The 16895-nt window shown below is 49.8% G+C and overlaps 1 protein-coding gene across 6 annotated transcripts in view; it reads right to left on the bottom strand.

The window, feature by feature from the left end:
• Nucleotides 1–16895, bottom strand: part of CLCN4 (chloride voltage-gated channel 4) — a 69759-nt gene that overhangs the window by 17321 nt on the left and 35543 nt on the right. For all 6 annotated transcript variants that reach the window (XM_064573725.1, XM_045874368.3, XM_064573724.1 and 3 more), the window contains 6 exons: nucleotides 15873–15995; nucleotides 7096–7302; nucleotides 6894–6974; nucleotides 5167–5712; nucleotides 3398–3584; nucleotides 1329–1727 (listed from right to left, as the gene is read on the bottom strand). In XM_064573725.1, coding sequence (XP_064429795.1) covers nucleotides 1329–1727; nucleotides 3398–3584; nucleotides 5167–5712; nucleotides 6894–6974; nucleotides 7096–7302; nucleotides 15873–15995 — 1543 coding nt within the window. The remainder of the gene's footprint in view (nucleotides 1–1328; nucleotides 1728–3397; nucleotides 3585–5166; nucleotides 5713–6893; nucleotides 6975–7095; nucleotides 7303–15872; nucleotides 15996–16895) is intronic.

Here is a 16895-nt window from a genome sequence, read left to right as displayed (position 1 = left end):
TGTTGCTTTGGGGGAGGTAAATACGTTTGAGCAACAAACTAAAATTAGAGGATACGGCTTACCCCAACTTTTTTTTTTTACTATCCGAACTTATTTTTATAAAGCCTTTGATGAAGATACTTTAAAGATATTTGAAAAGCTATTTAACATCCCAAAGAGATTTTGGAAATTGAGAGGGCGCCTCAGAAATAGTTAACCAAGGGCAGGGATAAGCAAAGGGTCGTCTGGTGAAGGTGTGTTCCCAGTAGGGCGTGTGGCAATCCTACCCGGGCTAGTCCCACCCCGGCAAACTTCTTAAACACCCTGGAAGGCGACATACGTGGTAAAGTCATCAAGCGTCCACACGAGCCATGTCGTGGGCCCCAGCCGGCCATGAGATGCCGGGATGGGGCGATCGCGGCAGCAGGTGGGCTGAGCGGGACGGCACCCCAGGGCGGGGGGCTCTGCTGGTCCCTGCCGCCTCACGAGCACCGGGGGGACTCCACCCCGCGGGGGTCTCCGAGGCTCGCTGTCCTTCTTCCTAGGTCTCCACGTGGCTCACACCCAGGCCTTCACCTTGGGACTCCTACCTCCCCCCTCCCTTGCAGTGCAGGCATCCCTAGGCTGCAGAGCTGGCAGCCTTGCTTCTCTGAGCCACCGTGTTGGGCACACGGCACCCGGACATCACCCGCCCGCTCCCCTCCCGACTCAGCAGCCTGCCCCTCGGTCCCGCCGCTTCCAGCTGGCACCCCGGGGGGAAAAGCGTCACACAGAACGGACCCGTGGGCCTCTGAGTACTGAGTGGGACATAACGCCGCCAAGCGAAGTGAAGGGCTTGTGCGGTGCCCAGGGAGGCGGCTGGGACGAAGAACTCACCCTCGACGTCGAGGAGCCTGCCTGAAAGTCTATCCCTGAGAGCAGCTCGCCGGGGCCAGTCCGGACTCTCCCGCCTCCGTCCTTCCCAGCTGCACCTGACAAGTGCCTAAAAAGGCAGCAGCGGCGGCGGGCCACCTAGCGGGGGGGGGGGGGGCCCAGAGGCCGCGAGCAAACGCCGCAGTCACTTTCCAGCCAAGCGGGTCTCTCCCTAGACATCGTTCCTCACAGCGGCCGCAGCATTAACCGGGAGCTTGGGAGAAATGCGGTCTCCCCGCCACCCCCCAAACCTACCGAGCCAGAATCCGCATTTTACCCAGATCCGCAGGGGCTAGGAATATGCGCGAGAAAGCGTGAGAGCGCCAGCTTAAAGCCCTCGGACCTTGGCAGTCTCTCTAACTTCTTTGGGAACTCAGGGGGGACAAAGGCGGCCACTGGCCTCTTAGGACAGCATGAGCGTCCCCCTCTCTACTCACTTATTGCGAGAATCAGTTCCCTCCTCTGGGCAAACCCAATGAGGCGCTCGGAGTCCCTGGAGACCACCACAGGGAAGCCGTTGTAGTCGGTCTCCTTGATGAGCGTCTCGACGTCCTCCACGGTCATGCTGTCCTGGGTGAGCACGGACAGAGGCGGCTCGCCCCGCCGTGGCCGCATGACGTCGGTGGCCAGCGTGCGGTGGGTGAACTCATCCTTCACGTCCAGAAACGGGTACCCGTTTAAGTGGATATGAGCCTCGTAGATGCCTTCCTTCCCGAAGGCATCGGCCACCCACTTGCTGGTCACGGCTGCTGCCATCAGGGGCACAATGTACTCCAGACCGCCCGTTAATTCAAACATGATGACCACCAATGACACCGTCATCCGGGTAACTCCACCTGCAACCGAAGACAGGAATACAATTCTGAAACTCAACTCCAGACCCTCAAATGGGCATGAACTGTGGAAATGGACAAGCTGGCTCTAAATCCTCCAGACACCTGTTCTGAAGAGACGGTCCTACAGGTTGCCCATGGCAGACCTCTGGAACGCTGGCCGGGCTCTGCTGAATGCAGCCTTACCCCAGAGGCCGTAAGTCACATCTGACTGGGGGCTCTTCTTCAGTGAGAAGACAACTGGGTTGTCTCTTCACCCAAGACCACAGGCCTGGCTTTTTGGTGAGTGGATCCTATGTGGGCTATGCAGGTTTCCGACACAGCAATCGTGGCTCTGTTCCAGAACCCCGTAAGCTGGGAAACTACAGAGATGCTTAGTGGTTATGGACAGGAGAGGGACCCAACTTTGTGTCCCTTGTTATTTAGAAGAAGAATCCATACCAACTCGTACTAGTCTTCCAATGAGCTTAACTGGAGTTTCTCGATCTCGGCACTAGGAACAATTGGGGCTGGATCATTCTTCGACGTGGAGGCTGTTCTGTGTACTACAGGATGTTTAGCAGCACCCTTGGCCACCACCCACTAGATGCCAGTAGCACCACCCCCGCAGGTGTGACAACCACAAATGTCCCCTCTGTTGTCCAGTGTTCCTGAGAGGCACAACTGCCCCCCGTTGAAACCGCTGTTCTGGATGGCCCAGCGGCAAGATGGTGGAGACTCCATCATCACCCGGGGCCCTGAATGACTGACTGGAGAAAAGCTCTCTACTAACTTACACTACACACACACATACACACACACAGAGCCAATTCTCATTATTCATGGTACTTATGATCTACAAAGTTGCCACAAACACTGAATGAGCAAATACTGACTCACTGCCCTGGGGGAAACACAAGGTTAGGTTCCTGCGAGCTTTTGCTCGCAACATGTTGGTCAACCAATCAATACAGAACCTTATTTCATGTGTATTTCTGTTTAAAGACACCTTATTTAATACATGTAGATGATTCATTAACGTGGAACTCACAGCCAACAGCACTGTAACTCCTGCCTGAGAAGACTTCTCCGACACACTTATTTTCTCTGTAAGACACATCCCAGCCTTCTTGTGTTTAGGATCCCCAGACAGACTTTAGCACTATGGTTGGGGGCCATTTAAAACAACAAAATCATTCACAAAATGCCAAAAAAACATGACACTAACTAGACCACGAAAAGGATACTTGTGTAGAGTATCCGTGCCAAAACAAGAGAGTGGGCCTTCACACCTCGTTCACCCGGAGCTGGGAACATACGCGCTAGACACCTCACACTTTCCACTGCTCTTGTGCGTGTCTGAGGATGACAGCCAACGCCCCACGAGTATTGACTTAGGGGTCACCAACACATTTTAGCACGTAGGCAAATCCCCAAATATGGGCTCCACGAATAATGAGAGCCGACCGCATATGATGAGCAAGCTCTAAGCCCTGGTGTGTTAAGCCACTGAGATTTAGCGCCTTACCTGCGATAGCAACACAACCTGGCCTATCCTGAGAATGCCAGCACTCGAGCCCACGTCCTCCTTCTCACCGGTGCCCAAAGCCAGCGCGGCCTGGTGACGACGCTTGGCCTAGCTCAGCTTTCCTCGCGGCCCGGCCCGCCCCAGCCCGGCCCACCCGTGCCTGTACCTAGGCAGGCCGCAGCTCCCACCATGGCATAAAGTCCGGGGGTGACACAGTCTGCTCCGGGCCTGCACCAGTTCCTGAAGACGATCCAATCATGGTGATGGTAAGCGAGCTGCTCCACGCCGATCCCCACCATCCTGCCCGCCATGGCTCCCACGGCCATGCTGGGGATGAAGAGGCCTGAGGGGATCTGCGGGGGCACACAGGGAAGAGAAGTATGAGGGAAGGTCCGCATGCCCGCTTCCCTGCTCCCGGTGAGCAGTCGACCCCTGGCAACACGCTCGCCCTGCACTTGTCTTCAGAGGAGGCACAATGCTTCCAAACAGAGGTCCGCAGGGATAAAGCGGGACAAGTGGCTTCACCCGTTTAGTCAGTCCTAGCTACTGTGACTTGGACAGAATGCAGTTTTACACTTTTGTTTCCTCTCCTTCAAGAGTGGGCCTGGTTCTCCTGCTGGGGATTAAAGAATGAGAAGCCCCACTGCAAGTAACATTTGAAGTGGACTCACCACTTTCTCCCCTTGCGCATCATTCACATTAGCTTTTAAAATTAAATGTCAAGCCGCAGCATGAGAATGGAAAAGAAAGGCGTGCGACCGTTCACAAGTCAAACCAAGCAGCTCGGTGCCGCTGCCCAGCACCTTCGGAAGCTTCTCACGGGCTCACTGTCCCGGTGAGGATACAGTGGCCCGACACCTGCCAGAGAGACAGGGGCCGTTCCCTCTTCCTAACGAACTACTTTCCAAGAAGTATTCTGAATATTTTCACGCCCAGTGAAAGGCAGCAAAGAACTAGACTATGAAAACTAGAAGATCTTGGTGGCAGTGTGTATCACATTTTGTGGTGTGGAAATGCACTTTCGTTTATCTAGTGATCGGACGTGGGCTAGAGAACGTGCCTGACTCTCCATGTTCATGGACACTGCAAGTGATCCCCAATCCTGCCTGGGAGTTGCCCAAGATAGTCATCGAGCTGAGGATGGAAGTGGATTTATAACCAAATTCCAGGTTAAGTTTGGATCCTCGAGGATGATTTCTAGACTTTGGGATGTTCCTGAAGAAGAAACTTCCTTTCTGAGTGCCCCCCAACCCCCGATTCCTAGTCATTTAACTCCCTGTAACTGCAAAGTAAACTTCTCCCCGCAGGCACCAGAAGAGGCTGCTACCATCTTCCTCAGACACACAAATAATCCCTTTGCTTGGAGACGGCAGATCGGAGACAGTTGGCTGTTTAATAAAGTCCACCCACCCCTGCTCCTAAGGCAAAAATTCAGGTTTGTGTTTGACCATTACACACTCAGGTACACAGCTTCTTAGCCTTTTTAAAATGAAACAAATCATAAAAGTCCCGCACAAAAAGCAACAGTAGGGGAACACTACAGGGGTTCTGCAGGGTTTGAAATGTTCTGCTTCGGCTCCTGGGTGCTCATTACACAAGCGTGCGTTTTATGAAAATTCCTCAAGCTACACACAGCTCTGTGTGGATGACATACTCTGAGCCTTCGCTTCTTCACTTGTAAAGTGATTACAATCTAGTTATCAGGCGTGTTGCTTATCAAAAGCATTGCTTCTTGGTAATTAAAAAGAACGTCAAGTGCCCGGCACGAGAAAACGGTCAGTAAGGGTCAGTTGTTCCCCGCCCCCCCACCCCGGTCACCATTTTACCCTGGCAAGGAGGAGGAGATGAACTGCCCCCCACCCCGTCGCCATTTTATCCTGGCGAGGAGGAGATGAACTGTCCCCCCGCCCCACCCCCTCCTTCCCCTTCACTGACCTTCATGCCAAACGTAAAGATGGTGATGACGATTTTGAAGATCAGCGCCAGGGCCAGCTGCCACATGGCCGTGTAAACCCCGACGCCGGCCGGCCGGTCCGGGATGTCATCCACAGGCCGGGTCATGTTGGGGTCGTTGATGTAGTCACAGAGCTGGGAGGACTCGAGGGCGCCGCAGTCATTGAACAGCTCGGAAATGAGCTCGCTCGTGCTCTGGCGCGTGTAGGGGTTGGGGTAGGCGCTGATGGCGGTGATGGCGGTCACCACGATGACCTCCAGCACTGGGTACTTGCCCAGCTTGGTGGTTTTGCGCCTCCTGCACCAGGCGATGTTGCAGCGGATGAAGAGGGTTCCCCACAAGCCTCCGAAGACCCCAAGCAGGATGAAGGGGAAGAGCTCGGCCATGTACCAGGGCGTGTGGTATTCCACGTAAAAGAGAACGAGACGGCTGTTCCCAAAAGGATTGATGGATCGCAGCGTGAAGGCTGCCACCAGGGCCGCAAAAAAGGACCTCCACAAGGTCTTCAAGGGAAAGTAGTAACTGACCTGGGACGAACAAGGAGAAAATGAGACTGGCCGAAGAAAGGGCTGCCCTGAGCCCCCAGCCCCTGATCGGCAGCCACCCAGTGGGACAGTCACACGGACCAAAGATGGGCAGTACTGACTTCCTCAGGCTAGGGTTCATTATCACCAAGAGGCAACAACGAAGTATTTAAAGGACTCAGTGTCTAAAAGTGGAACAGATACTAGTCAAGATGTGTCTGAGCTATTTTTTAAGAGAAATGAAAATACTTCATCCTAATTCTGTTTATGTCACAAAGACCCTCTTAAAATCAAATAAACCTCTGGATCTGATTCTACAGACAACGGAATAGGTCAAGGGTTGGAAAACCCTGGCCCGGCAAATGTATTTGTATGGCCCATGAGTTAAGAATGGATTTTTACGTTTTTAAATGCTGGGGGTCAAAAAGAAATATTTTGTAATATTCAACATATTCAAAAGAAAAGCAATATTTTGGGGTGCCTGGGTGGCTCAGTCGGTTCGGCATCTGCCTTTGGCTCAGGTCATGATCCCAGGGTCCTGGGATCGAGTCCCGCATCGGGCTCCCTGCTCGGCGGGAAGCCTGCTTCTCCCTCTCCCACTCCCCCTGCTTGTGTTCCCTCTCTCGCTGTGTCTCTCTCTGTCGAATAAATAAAATCTTTAAAAAAAAAAGAAAAGCAATGTTTTGTGACATATGAAAATTATGTAAGATGCACACTCCAGCATCCACAAGGAAAGTTTTATTGGAATGGGGCCATGCCCACTCATGTGAGTGTTGTGTGTGGCGGCTTTCCCACTATAATGACAAAGCTGAGTAGTTCCAACCGAGACCGGAAGACCCACAGAGCCTAGAATATTTACTCTCTGGCCCTTTGCAGAGAACATTTGCTGACCCCTGGAATAGATCCATTCGGGTTGCCAAAAACAGAAATGCCTCATTAAGTTAGGAGAAAGAGAGACTGCAAAATTAAAAAAAAAAAATTGGCAATTTTTAAAATAATACTTGAAAACATATTTAACAGCAAAAACTGTGGCTTCTTAATGAGCTGCAGGAATCTTGTCAATACTCCTTCGAATGCAGTCCTCAAAGGGTTGGAGACGGAGGTCTCCCGCTGTGCTAGCCATCGACATGTTCCTCAGCCCCCGGAACCACGAATCCGTCCCCCCACCCGCCACCCCTCCTCACCTCCTCAAGACTGAAGAGCACACCCCCGATTGGAGCCCCAAAGGCCACGGAGACTCCGGCAGCGGCGGCGGCAGAGAGCACCTGCGAGGCAAAGAGCTCTGTGTAAGCCCCCAGCCCTGCCATGCAAACCTGCAATGCAGGTGAGCCGGGACAGGGCTTCCAGAAGAGGCCGTCACTGCAGATCGGAGCGGAGCCTGCTCACCTCGCGCCTCTTGCCCTCGTTCTTGCTGTACTTGGAGAAAAGGCTGCTGAAGAAGTTGCCACAGCAGCAAGCCACGTGCACCAGCGGCCCTTCTTTCCCCAGGCTCAGGCCGGAGGACACCACCAGCACCAGGGTGACGGTCTTGATCAGCAGGGTCCACTTCCCCAAGTAGCCCCTGATGATAAAGCCGCTCAAAATGGTCTTTATCTGAAACAGAGGATGGAGAACGAGGGTGAGTGAGCCGCTGTGAAGCCGCAGCGAGGGAAGTAACTAATTCCCCAGCACTAGACTCACTTGATCATACCAAGGAGAAGCTACTTTAGTGTTGGATTTGACTATAATTTCATATTAACAGAATTTATAACATATAATTTTATATTAATGTTAACTTGAAACCATTCAATGCATAGCACATCTTAAGAATTTCTAAAGTAGGGGCGCCTGGGTGGCTCAGATGGTTAAGCGTCTGCCTTCGGCTCAGGTCATGATCCCAGGGTGGTGAGATCAAGCCCCACATCGGGCTCTGCGCTCAGCGTGGAGTCTGCTTGTTCCCCTCCTCTGCTCGCTTGTGTTCTTTCTCTCTCTCAAATAAATAAATAAACTTAAAAAAAAAAAAAAGAATTTCTAAAGTAGGGGGCGCCTGGGTGGCTCAGTTGGTTAAGCAACTGCCTTCGGCTCAGGTCATGATCCTGGAGTCCCGGGATCGAGTCCCACATCGGGCTCCCTGCTTGGCAGGGAGTCTGCTTCTCCCTCTGACCCTCCTCCCTCTCATGCTCTCTGTCTCTCATTCTCTCTCTCTCAAATAAATAAATAAAATCTTTAAAAAAAAAAAAAGAATTTCTAAAGTAGGGGCGCCTGAGTGGTGCAGTCGGTTAAGCATCCGACTCTTGGTTTCAGCTCAGGTCCTGATCTCAGGTTCACAGGATCGAGCCTTGCGTCAGGCTCCATGCTCAGTGCAGAGTCTGCTTAAGACTCTCTCTCCCTCTGCCCTTCCCACCACCACCCCCCGCCGCACTCTCTCTCTCACACACACACACACAAATAAAGAAAGAAATCTTTAAAAGAAAAAAAAAAGAACTTAAAAAAAAAAAATTTCTGAAGTAATAAGAGATCATAATGAGGACTGAAGAAGTAATTATCAGGGTCTCATTTTCTTTATGGCATTTTATCCTGTTCATGTTACCCTCTGTTGTGTTGAAGAGAAACATGTATCTGTTGACTTTAACTGTTAATTTTTGATTATCGAGGGAAGTTCAAGATAAAGAGACAGAAAGCTGGCGAGCTCTGTGACAAAGCAAACAGAACAAAAGGTCAACTCAGCTGTAGGTCGGGGTCGGCAAACTATGGCCCGTGGGCCAAATCCAGTCCACTGCCTGCTTTTGTATGACCCACGAACTAAGGGTGCTTTTAACATTTTTTAAATGTAGTTTATAAACAAGACTACTAGTCTTTTACTGAGAATAGTTGCTAGATTTTGCCTCTCGGCTCACAAAGCCTAAAATAGTGACTCCCTGCCCTTTACTGGAAAAGTCTGCTGACCCCTGCTGCAGGCCAGGGGTATGGGAGTTTACTGCGCAATTATTTCAACTTTTCTGTAGGCTTGAAAATATTCTTAACACGATGTTGGAAAAAGAAGAGGCTCAACATTCTAATAACACATCTCCAGGGGATGTAAAGATGATTGACGCCAGGACAACTCCTTCCCTTCCATTGAATCCTGCCCTCTGGTATTGAGAAGGACTTTGACTATAGGTAGAGTCGTCTTGTTCCATTTTCAGATCTGCCACATTTTGTAAAGGCCAAAAAAGGCAAATAATGGCTTTCTTCCTAATGGTGCAGTCCGCCTTACGCTTTTAGAATTCAACTGGGTGCCAATCTCAGTGATGAAGTTCATATACTGGAGTCCTCTTTACCTAAAACTCCGATCTTTGGATACAGAAGTATCACCAATGGGTAATTTTTTACCTTCAACCTCTCCCAACAACTGGCTGAAATGGAGTGAATGTTCACTGTGTGAGCTGGCAATTTACAAGCCTATGATGAGTGAGTCAGCCAATGAAATCTGTGGTCAATTTCGGTTTTCCCAAGGCATAACACACAATGGGACAAGGTTATCTCTTGTCAGTGTCAGGATATTTGCATATCTTCAAAGTGCCTCCTAGTGGACACTGCTCTGCCCAGAAATCAATGTCTCAAAAAGCTATTACAGGTCATATGATACGTATGACCTCACTAATATGAGGAATTCTTAATCTCAGGAAACAAACTGAGGGTTGCTGGAGTGCGGGGTGCGGTGGGAGGGATGGGGTGGCTGGGTGATGGACACTGGGGAGGGTATGTGCTATGATGAGTGCTGTGAATTGTGCAAGACTGTTGAATCACAGATCTGTACCTCTGAAACCAATAATGCAATATATGTTAAGAAAAAAAAGAAGAAGAAGATAGCAGGAGGGGAAGAATGAAGGGGGGGAAATCGGAGCGGGAGACAAACCATGAGAGACGATGGACTCTGAAAAACAAACTGAGGGTTCTGGGGAGGGGGAGGATCAGGTTAGCCTGGTGATAGGTATTAAAGAGGGCACGTTCTGCATGGAGCACTGGGTGTTATGCACAAACAATGAATCATGGAACACTACATCAAAAACTAATGATGTAATGTATGGTGATTAACATAACAATAAAAATTTAGGAAAAAAAAAGAGCTATTACAGTCCTCAAGCCCTTCTCAAGGCCTTGACGCTCACTGGAATCACCTGGGGAATTAGATACCAGTGAGGACTGGCTCTCCCCCCAGAGATTTGATGGAGTTGGTCTGAGGCGTATCCCAGGCATGGCATACAGCCATGGGATATACCTGGGGATACAGCCTCCCCGGGTAATTCAAAAATGCAGCCCAGGTGGAGAATCACTGCTCCATTCCTGAAAAGAGTAGTACGGGTATTCCTCATTTCTCCTTACTCAGGGGACGGTCCCAAAACACTCTCCGGCATCATGTCACCTTTGGCGATTCGGGGCGGGTCGTGAAGTGAGCTAATCCTCAAAATTTTAAAGGCGTATGAATGGAGCAACGTCACCTCAGGCATTATTGATAGAGATCTGTTTATTTATTTGAGAGAGAGAATGAGATAGAGAGAGAGAGAGCATGAGAGGGGGGAGGGTCAGAGGGAGAAGCAGACTCCCTGCCGAGCAGGGAGCCCGACGCGGGACTCGATCCCGGGACTCCAGGATCATGACCCGAGCCGAAGGCAGTCGCTTAACCAACTGAGCCACCCAGGCGCCCCGATAGAGATCTGTTTCTTAATTCACAGAGAAAGACCACGTGAGTGAGCGTACAGGCACGCATTTCCCAAGAACTCAATGAGCTCCTTCCTTTAAAGCACGAGTGAGGTCTTCTAGCTAGACAGTCGGACAGTGTTTCCTGAACTAGCCTCTCACTAATGGCGGACAGAGTACCGGTGGTGAAAGTGGTCTTTAACTAGTGGTAGTTGGCTTATTTGAGCCCGTGCTCGGGGGATCGCAGATCTCTTTATTTAAGGGATGTTTTATTATGCCTGCCACAGTCCTGCCCTTTTGTGTTGCCTCGAATAAAATTATCTATAATTTTTTGTCAGTTAGTTAATGTGGATTTGGACCCTAGGGTACAGTTTAAGAGTGTAATAGCATTTAGAAGATTACAAGCATCTAAATTACCTGAGCCTCTGCCAGCCACGACATGTGGTGAAATGAACAATGTAATAGGTATTTTGTAATTCTCTATAATGATTTTATAAAATTGTCATGATCAAATTAGGGACTAAAGAAAGCAAATTCATTCCCGGGAAATGCCAAAACCTAATCACTTACTTAGTATGAATTAATAGAGACCGAATCAAGCAGTGCTTTCTTTCACGGGATGTATTGGGGTGGTTTTGCAACTTGCTGGTGTTAAAGGTAAAACCTTTCTGGTAAATAAATATTTGTGAGAGTGCTCACTTTTTGTAATGAACTGAAACATCAATTCAAAGCAAGTTCTAAGGGGACGTGATTTCTTATAGAGTCAACAGGGGTTCTACCAACAAAGCAAACAGTGACAGAAAGAGGGACACCCTTGCCTTCTTCTCTCTAACTCCCCATAGCCAAGAACACTTTTCAATGTGCTTTATAGAGCTTAAACAAGAGCATTTAATACACAAAAATAAATGTCCTCTAAATCTGCATTTTTAAAAATGTTTCCAGGGGCGCCTGGGTGGCTCAGTCGTTAGGTGTCTGCCTTCCGTTCAGGTCATGATCCCAGGGTCCTGCGATCGACCCCCGCATCGGGCTCCCTGCTCAACGGGAAGCCCACTTCTCCCTCTCCCACTCCCCCTGCTTGTGTTCCCTCTCTCACTGTGTCTCTCGCTGTCAAATAAATAAAATCTTTTAAAAATAAATTAAATAAATAAAATAAAATAAAAATGTTTCCAAAGGAACGTCCATTCCAGGCAATCAAAATGTTTCAGAAGCAAACGCTAGGGAGAATGCGCAGTGTGTAAATGTGCCGAAGGGCACCACCGCCCAAGTGCGCTCTGACACTTCAAGCCACGGACGAAGGGTTTATTTTCTGAATAGCTCAGTGAGTACCTTTGCTAAAATGAGGGAGAATGGGCCTGCATCTCAATTCGAGTGAAGTCGGTTTACACAGCTAGCCAGGTTTTGACTAGGAGGTTCTTTATGCATGAAACATTTATCTACATTTCCTTTTTACTCTGTCCCTTTCCTCCAAGAGCTGGACCCTAAGGTTAGGAATTTAAAGCTGTCCCATAGTGATAGTGAGAATTCTGCTACTACCGAGTCATACTAACCAAAACTTAATTATAAAACCTCCACTGGGTTCCTGGCACTTAAAGAGATTACTGTGGGGGCGCCTGGGTGGCTCAGTCAAGCGTCTGCCTTGGGCTCAGGGAGTGATCCCGGGGTCCTGGGATCGAGTTCCGTGTGGGGCTCCCTGCTCAGTGGGGAGTCTGCCTCTCCCTCTGCCTCTGTGCTCTCTCTCCCCTCCCCCCACCCGCTCGGGCACACTCTCTCTCTAATAAATAAAACTTTAAAAAAAAAGATTGTGAACTCTTTCACAAATTGAGAAATGAATCTGTTACATGTAATATATGGTTAAAAGTGTATTAATAAGTAGGGATCCAAAGGGGTACGCGCACCCCGATGTTTATAGCAGCAATGTCCACAATAGCCAAACTGTGGAAAGAGCCAAGATGTCCATCGACAGATGAATGGATAAAGAAGATGTGGTATATATATACAATGGAATATTATGCAGCCATCAAAAGGAATGAGATCTTGCCATTTGCAACGACGTGGATGGAACTGGAGGGTGTTATGCTGAGCGAAATAAGTCAAACAGAGAAAGACACGTATCATATGACCTCACTGATATGAGGAATTCTTAATCGCAGGAAACAAACTGAGTGTTGTTGGAGTGGGGGGTGGGGTGGGAGGGATGGGGTGACTGGGTGATGGACACTGGGGAGGGTATGTGCTCTGGTAAGCGCTGTGAATTGTGCAAGACTGTTGAATCTCAGATCTGTACCTCTGAAACAAATAATGCAATATATGTTAAGAAAAAAAAGAAGAAGAAGGTAGCGGGAGGGGAAGAATGAAGCGGGGGAAGTCGGAGGGGTAGACGAACCATGAGAGACAATGGACTCTGAAAAACAAACAGGGTTCTAGAGGGGAGGGGGGTGGGAGGATGGGTTAGCCTGGTGGTGGGTATTGAGGAGGGCACGTTCTGCATGGAGCACTGGGTGTTATGCACAATGAATCATGGAACACTTCATCTAACTAATGATGTAATGTATGGGGATTAACATAAGAATAAAAAAAACTGGTAAAATAAATCAGTGGGTATTGGTATAACTCAAAAAAAAAAAAAGTGTATTAATAAAACAAGCACCCTGTACCCACCAGCACATTTCAGAGAAGAATGGGTACCTATGAAAGCCCTGTGTTTGCTTCCTTGGTGGAACCTTCCTGCTCCCCGAGCCCAATCATTTCCTTGCCTACCTTTATACATCGAGCATACACGTGTGTCACGAAACAGTGTGTGGTTTCACTGTGGCTATTTGTGGACTTTGTATAAATAGAACCATACTTTATATATTCTTTTGCCACTTTTTTCACTTGCTACAGCTCTCCTGAGTTTCATGCACACCAGTGTGTGGCTTGCACGTCCACCACATAGGGAACGTCATGCTCGGCTTCGGATTTAACTCCTTTCGAGTTCAGCTGTCACAAATAGATGCCCGCTTTGGACGAAGACCAAGTCCAGGCAGCCCCTCCCAGACAGAGCTCACGTCCAAGCCCCCTGTCTGTCTACAAGATCACAAGCTGAGCCATGTGTCTCTGGTTCTTGGAAGGGGACGATGGGATTGCCATCACCCCTTTTATTGCTGCTTTAAATTTTCCAATTCCCCATCGGCCACCTGCTCATTTTGGAAAGGTAGCTTGGGTCCAAAAAAGCCTACTGTCAGGCAGTGGGGTCATCAAACGGAGAGGCCAACACCAGTCTGTGCTCTTTAGCATCCAGGGGGCCTTGGGTCTTAAGATACCAAATACGACACAGTCCGTTCTGCCGTAACGCTGGTTTTGAAAACACAAATTTGTTCCAGTGTGATTCAGGCATTGGGGAAGAACTAGAGCATAATGCAAATTTCGCGTCTGTTTATGCCCAATTTCATCTGGGAGAAACACGGAACTACGCAGAAAATGCCACCACCAGAACGGAGCTGCGCAGGAAGGCACAAAACGCACACAGCGTGGGCCTCCAACGTCTACCAGGTCACACGTGCGCTGGCAAGTCTGTGTTTCTTAACTGTTTCACACGTGTAAACTGGGCTACTGGGTTGTTGTTTTTTTTTAAGATTTTATTTATTTATCAGAGCGATGGAGCACAAGCAGGGGAAGCGGCAGGCAGAGGGAGGGGAGCAGCAGGCTTCCCGCCGAGCAGGGAGCCCGATGCGGGGCTCGATCCCAGGACCCTGGGACCAGGACCCGAGCCGAAGGCAGATGCCCAACCAACTGAGCCACCCAGGCGCCCCTGGGCTACTGTTTTTCTAGGCTTCTATCTTTTCACATGCGTCGCTGATGCAGTTTCTGACTGTTGGGCTCCTGCTGCCGTTTGCTCGCCAGGGCGGAGGGCTTGCCCGTGCATTGCTGCACAGCCCGGGACCTGCAGGAACGCCCGTGCCGCACGGGAGCAGAACGGACTCTACGAAGGCAACAGCATGGTGCTGCGGCTTGCTCTTCTGGTTCCTGCCGCAGTATGTCAATGCAAACCAACAAAAAGTCAGCATGACATACTCTATTTTTCTCTCTTTCCTGAACAGGACAACGTTGGGCTTTGCTTTTGACAATCTTTTTTTTTTTTTTTTTTTAAGATTTTCTTTATTTATTTGAGACAGAGAGAATGAGAGACAGAGAGCACGAGAGGGAGGAGGGTCAGAGGGAGAAGCAGGCTCCCCGCCGAGCAGGGAGCCCGATGCGGGACTCGATCCCGGGACTCCAGGATCACGACCTGAGCCGAAGGCAGTCGCTCAACCGACTGAGCCACCCAGGCGCCCGCTTTTGACAATCTTTCAACTACTCCAGCCCTGTCCAAGAACTGCCCGGAACAGCGGCTGTGTCGGCAAGTACCACCAAAGAGTGTGGATGCAGGGGAGCAGGGACCAATGTGGGTCTGTTGCCACCACGGGTCGCATCTTTAAACTCACCATCTCCACCTCTAGGGGCACTGCTGAAGCACCAGCTTGATAATCGTGACAATATAAGAACTTTTTAAAAAACATATTTATTTATTTGTTGTAGAGAGAGAGCGCAGGGGGAAGGGGCAGAGGGAGAGGGAGAGAGATTCCCAAGCAGATGCCGAGCTAAGTGAGGAGCCCCACGCAGGGCTCCATCTCACGACCCTGAGGATCATGACCTGAGCTGAAAACAAGAATCAGTCACTTACTCGACTGAGACACCCAGACACCCCAATATGAGAAGTTTTAAACTTCTTTCTGGCTAAAATGTTCACTCTCTGGCCTTTTGGAGGAACTTGCTCATTTATCATTATTGTAGCCTCCTAGATTTGAAGTTTAATCTCAGGCATTCTTCTCGATCAGTGAGGTCACCTCCCTCACACTCAGGTTATATGAGAGTGCTAGACGATATAAGAACTCTAACTCACAGGGGTGCATTCTCGGTGCATGCCCTGAATGTGGAATTACGTATTTTAGAGATTGCTATTACCCTGTCACCAGAGGAGCAAAACGTGGCAAGGGAGTTGACTCATAAGAGAGTTGACTCATCAGTCAACGTTCCGAGCAACAAACCTCCGTTACTGTCTTTTTTCACATGACGTCACAGATGCACTGACAAGTTTCTCAAGTGCCACATTTATGTATGTGGTTAATGAACTCAGATTCCACAGGCTGTAAGAGTTATGCCTGGTTTGCAAAGACAAGAATTTAATCATCTGAGAAGCAAAAGAGCATAAATCCTGAATACAGAGCATAAATCCTGAAGCCAGACAGCTGGGTTCAACTTGCAGCTAACCAGCTGTGTGACCTCAGGCAAGTTGCTTAACCTCTCTGTGCTTCAGTTTCCTCAACTATCACATGAAATATAGCAGAGCCTGCCTCACAGGCTCACCGGAAGGACTCAAGGAGTTAAGAGATACCAAATGCTCGGGACTGTGCTTGGCACCTAAGTGCTACGTAAGTATTTGCTTTTCTTATTATTGGCACAAGAGAAATTCGGCCCCCACTCACCTCTGGTATACCCGAGCCACAGGCATATGGTGCAAACACGCGCACCAGGGAGACGGCCAAAAAGGCAAACAGCAATGCCCACAGGATGTACATGAGGTAATTCAGAATGTAAGCACTGGCACCCTGGACAACACACACAAAACAAGAAAGAACACGTGAGCCTTGGCGGCGCCGAGCTCCGCCCCCCCGGCCCCCCGCCCCTCCCCCCGGGCAGCGGGAGCTTCGGGGCCTTGCGCAGCTTCGCGTCCGGCCCTGTGTCCGCTCTTGCGACGGCAGGCACACACCAACCCAGCCCCGGGCGTCCGTCCCTCCGGGAGCTGTTTCCACGTGCCCTCCACCGGCGGAGATCTCCGCCTGCATGGATGCGGCGGACAGCCCTCGGCTGGCGTCGTCACTCGCGCTAGAGGTCATGAAAGGCGTGACGCCGAAAACTCTGCCGCAGAGCCCCTGGAAGGTTCGACGCGTCTCGGCTGCGGTGCAGCGGCCTCCCCGGCCTTCATGAAGGCCCCACCCACGGCGGCGCAAGCCGCAGCACTGAAACCCACTGTGGTCCCGGGGCACGCGTTTTTCCCTCTAAATGCTCTGAATAGTAATTCCAAATTATCTGATGAATGAAGAATGCTCTCTGAACCAAACACGCAGTCTGGGGTCTTTGATGCTGAGGACCTGGTCTGCTGGGTGGAGACATTTCTCTCGGCCTCAGCTTCTTGCCACCATCTGGATTAGTCAAGCGAGGGGCGAAGGAAAGCGAGGTCACCTACAAGTCAGGCTATGGATAGGGCCACATGTGCGTCTATTAAATGCAAAACCACGTTCCAGGAGACCTGGAGGCCTTTACAATCACGTATATTCCACCCTATGCAAGAGAAATCGGACTGAGGAATACTCTTCACCCACTTAAAACCATACTTTTTTGAGATTAAAAATAACTTCTCATTCTTGCTAACAGTGATTCTTTGAATCAAAGTATAAATCTTAGAAACGGTTGAAAACATGGACAGCCATATTTCCCCCCCAAAAAAA

The sequence above is a fragment of the Mirounga angustirostris genome, unplaced genomic scaffold (genome assembly GCF_029215605.1).
Source record: "Mirounga angustirostris isolate CCGP_5_RB_7025 unplaced genomic scaffold, mMirAng1.0.hap1 SCAF_11, whole genome shotgun sequence".
NCBI lineage: Eukaryota > Metazoa > Chordata > Mammalia > Carnivora > Phocidae > Mirounga > Mirounga angustirostris.
This window is presented reverse-complemented; position numbering and strand designations above follow the sequence as displayed.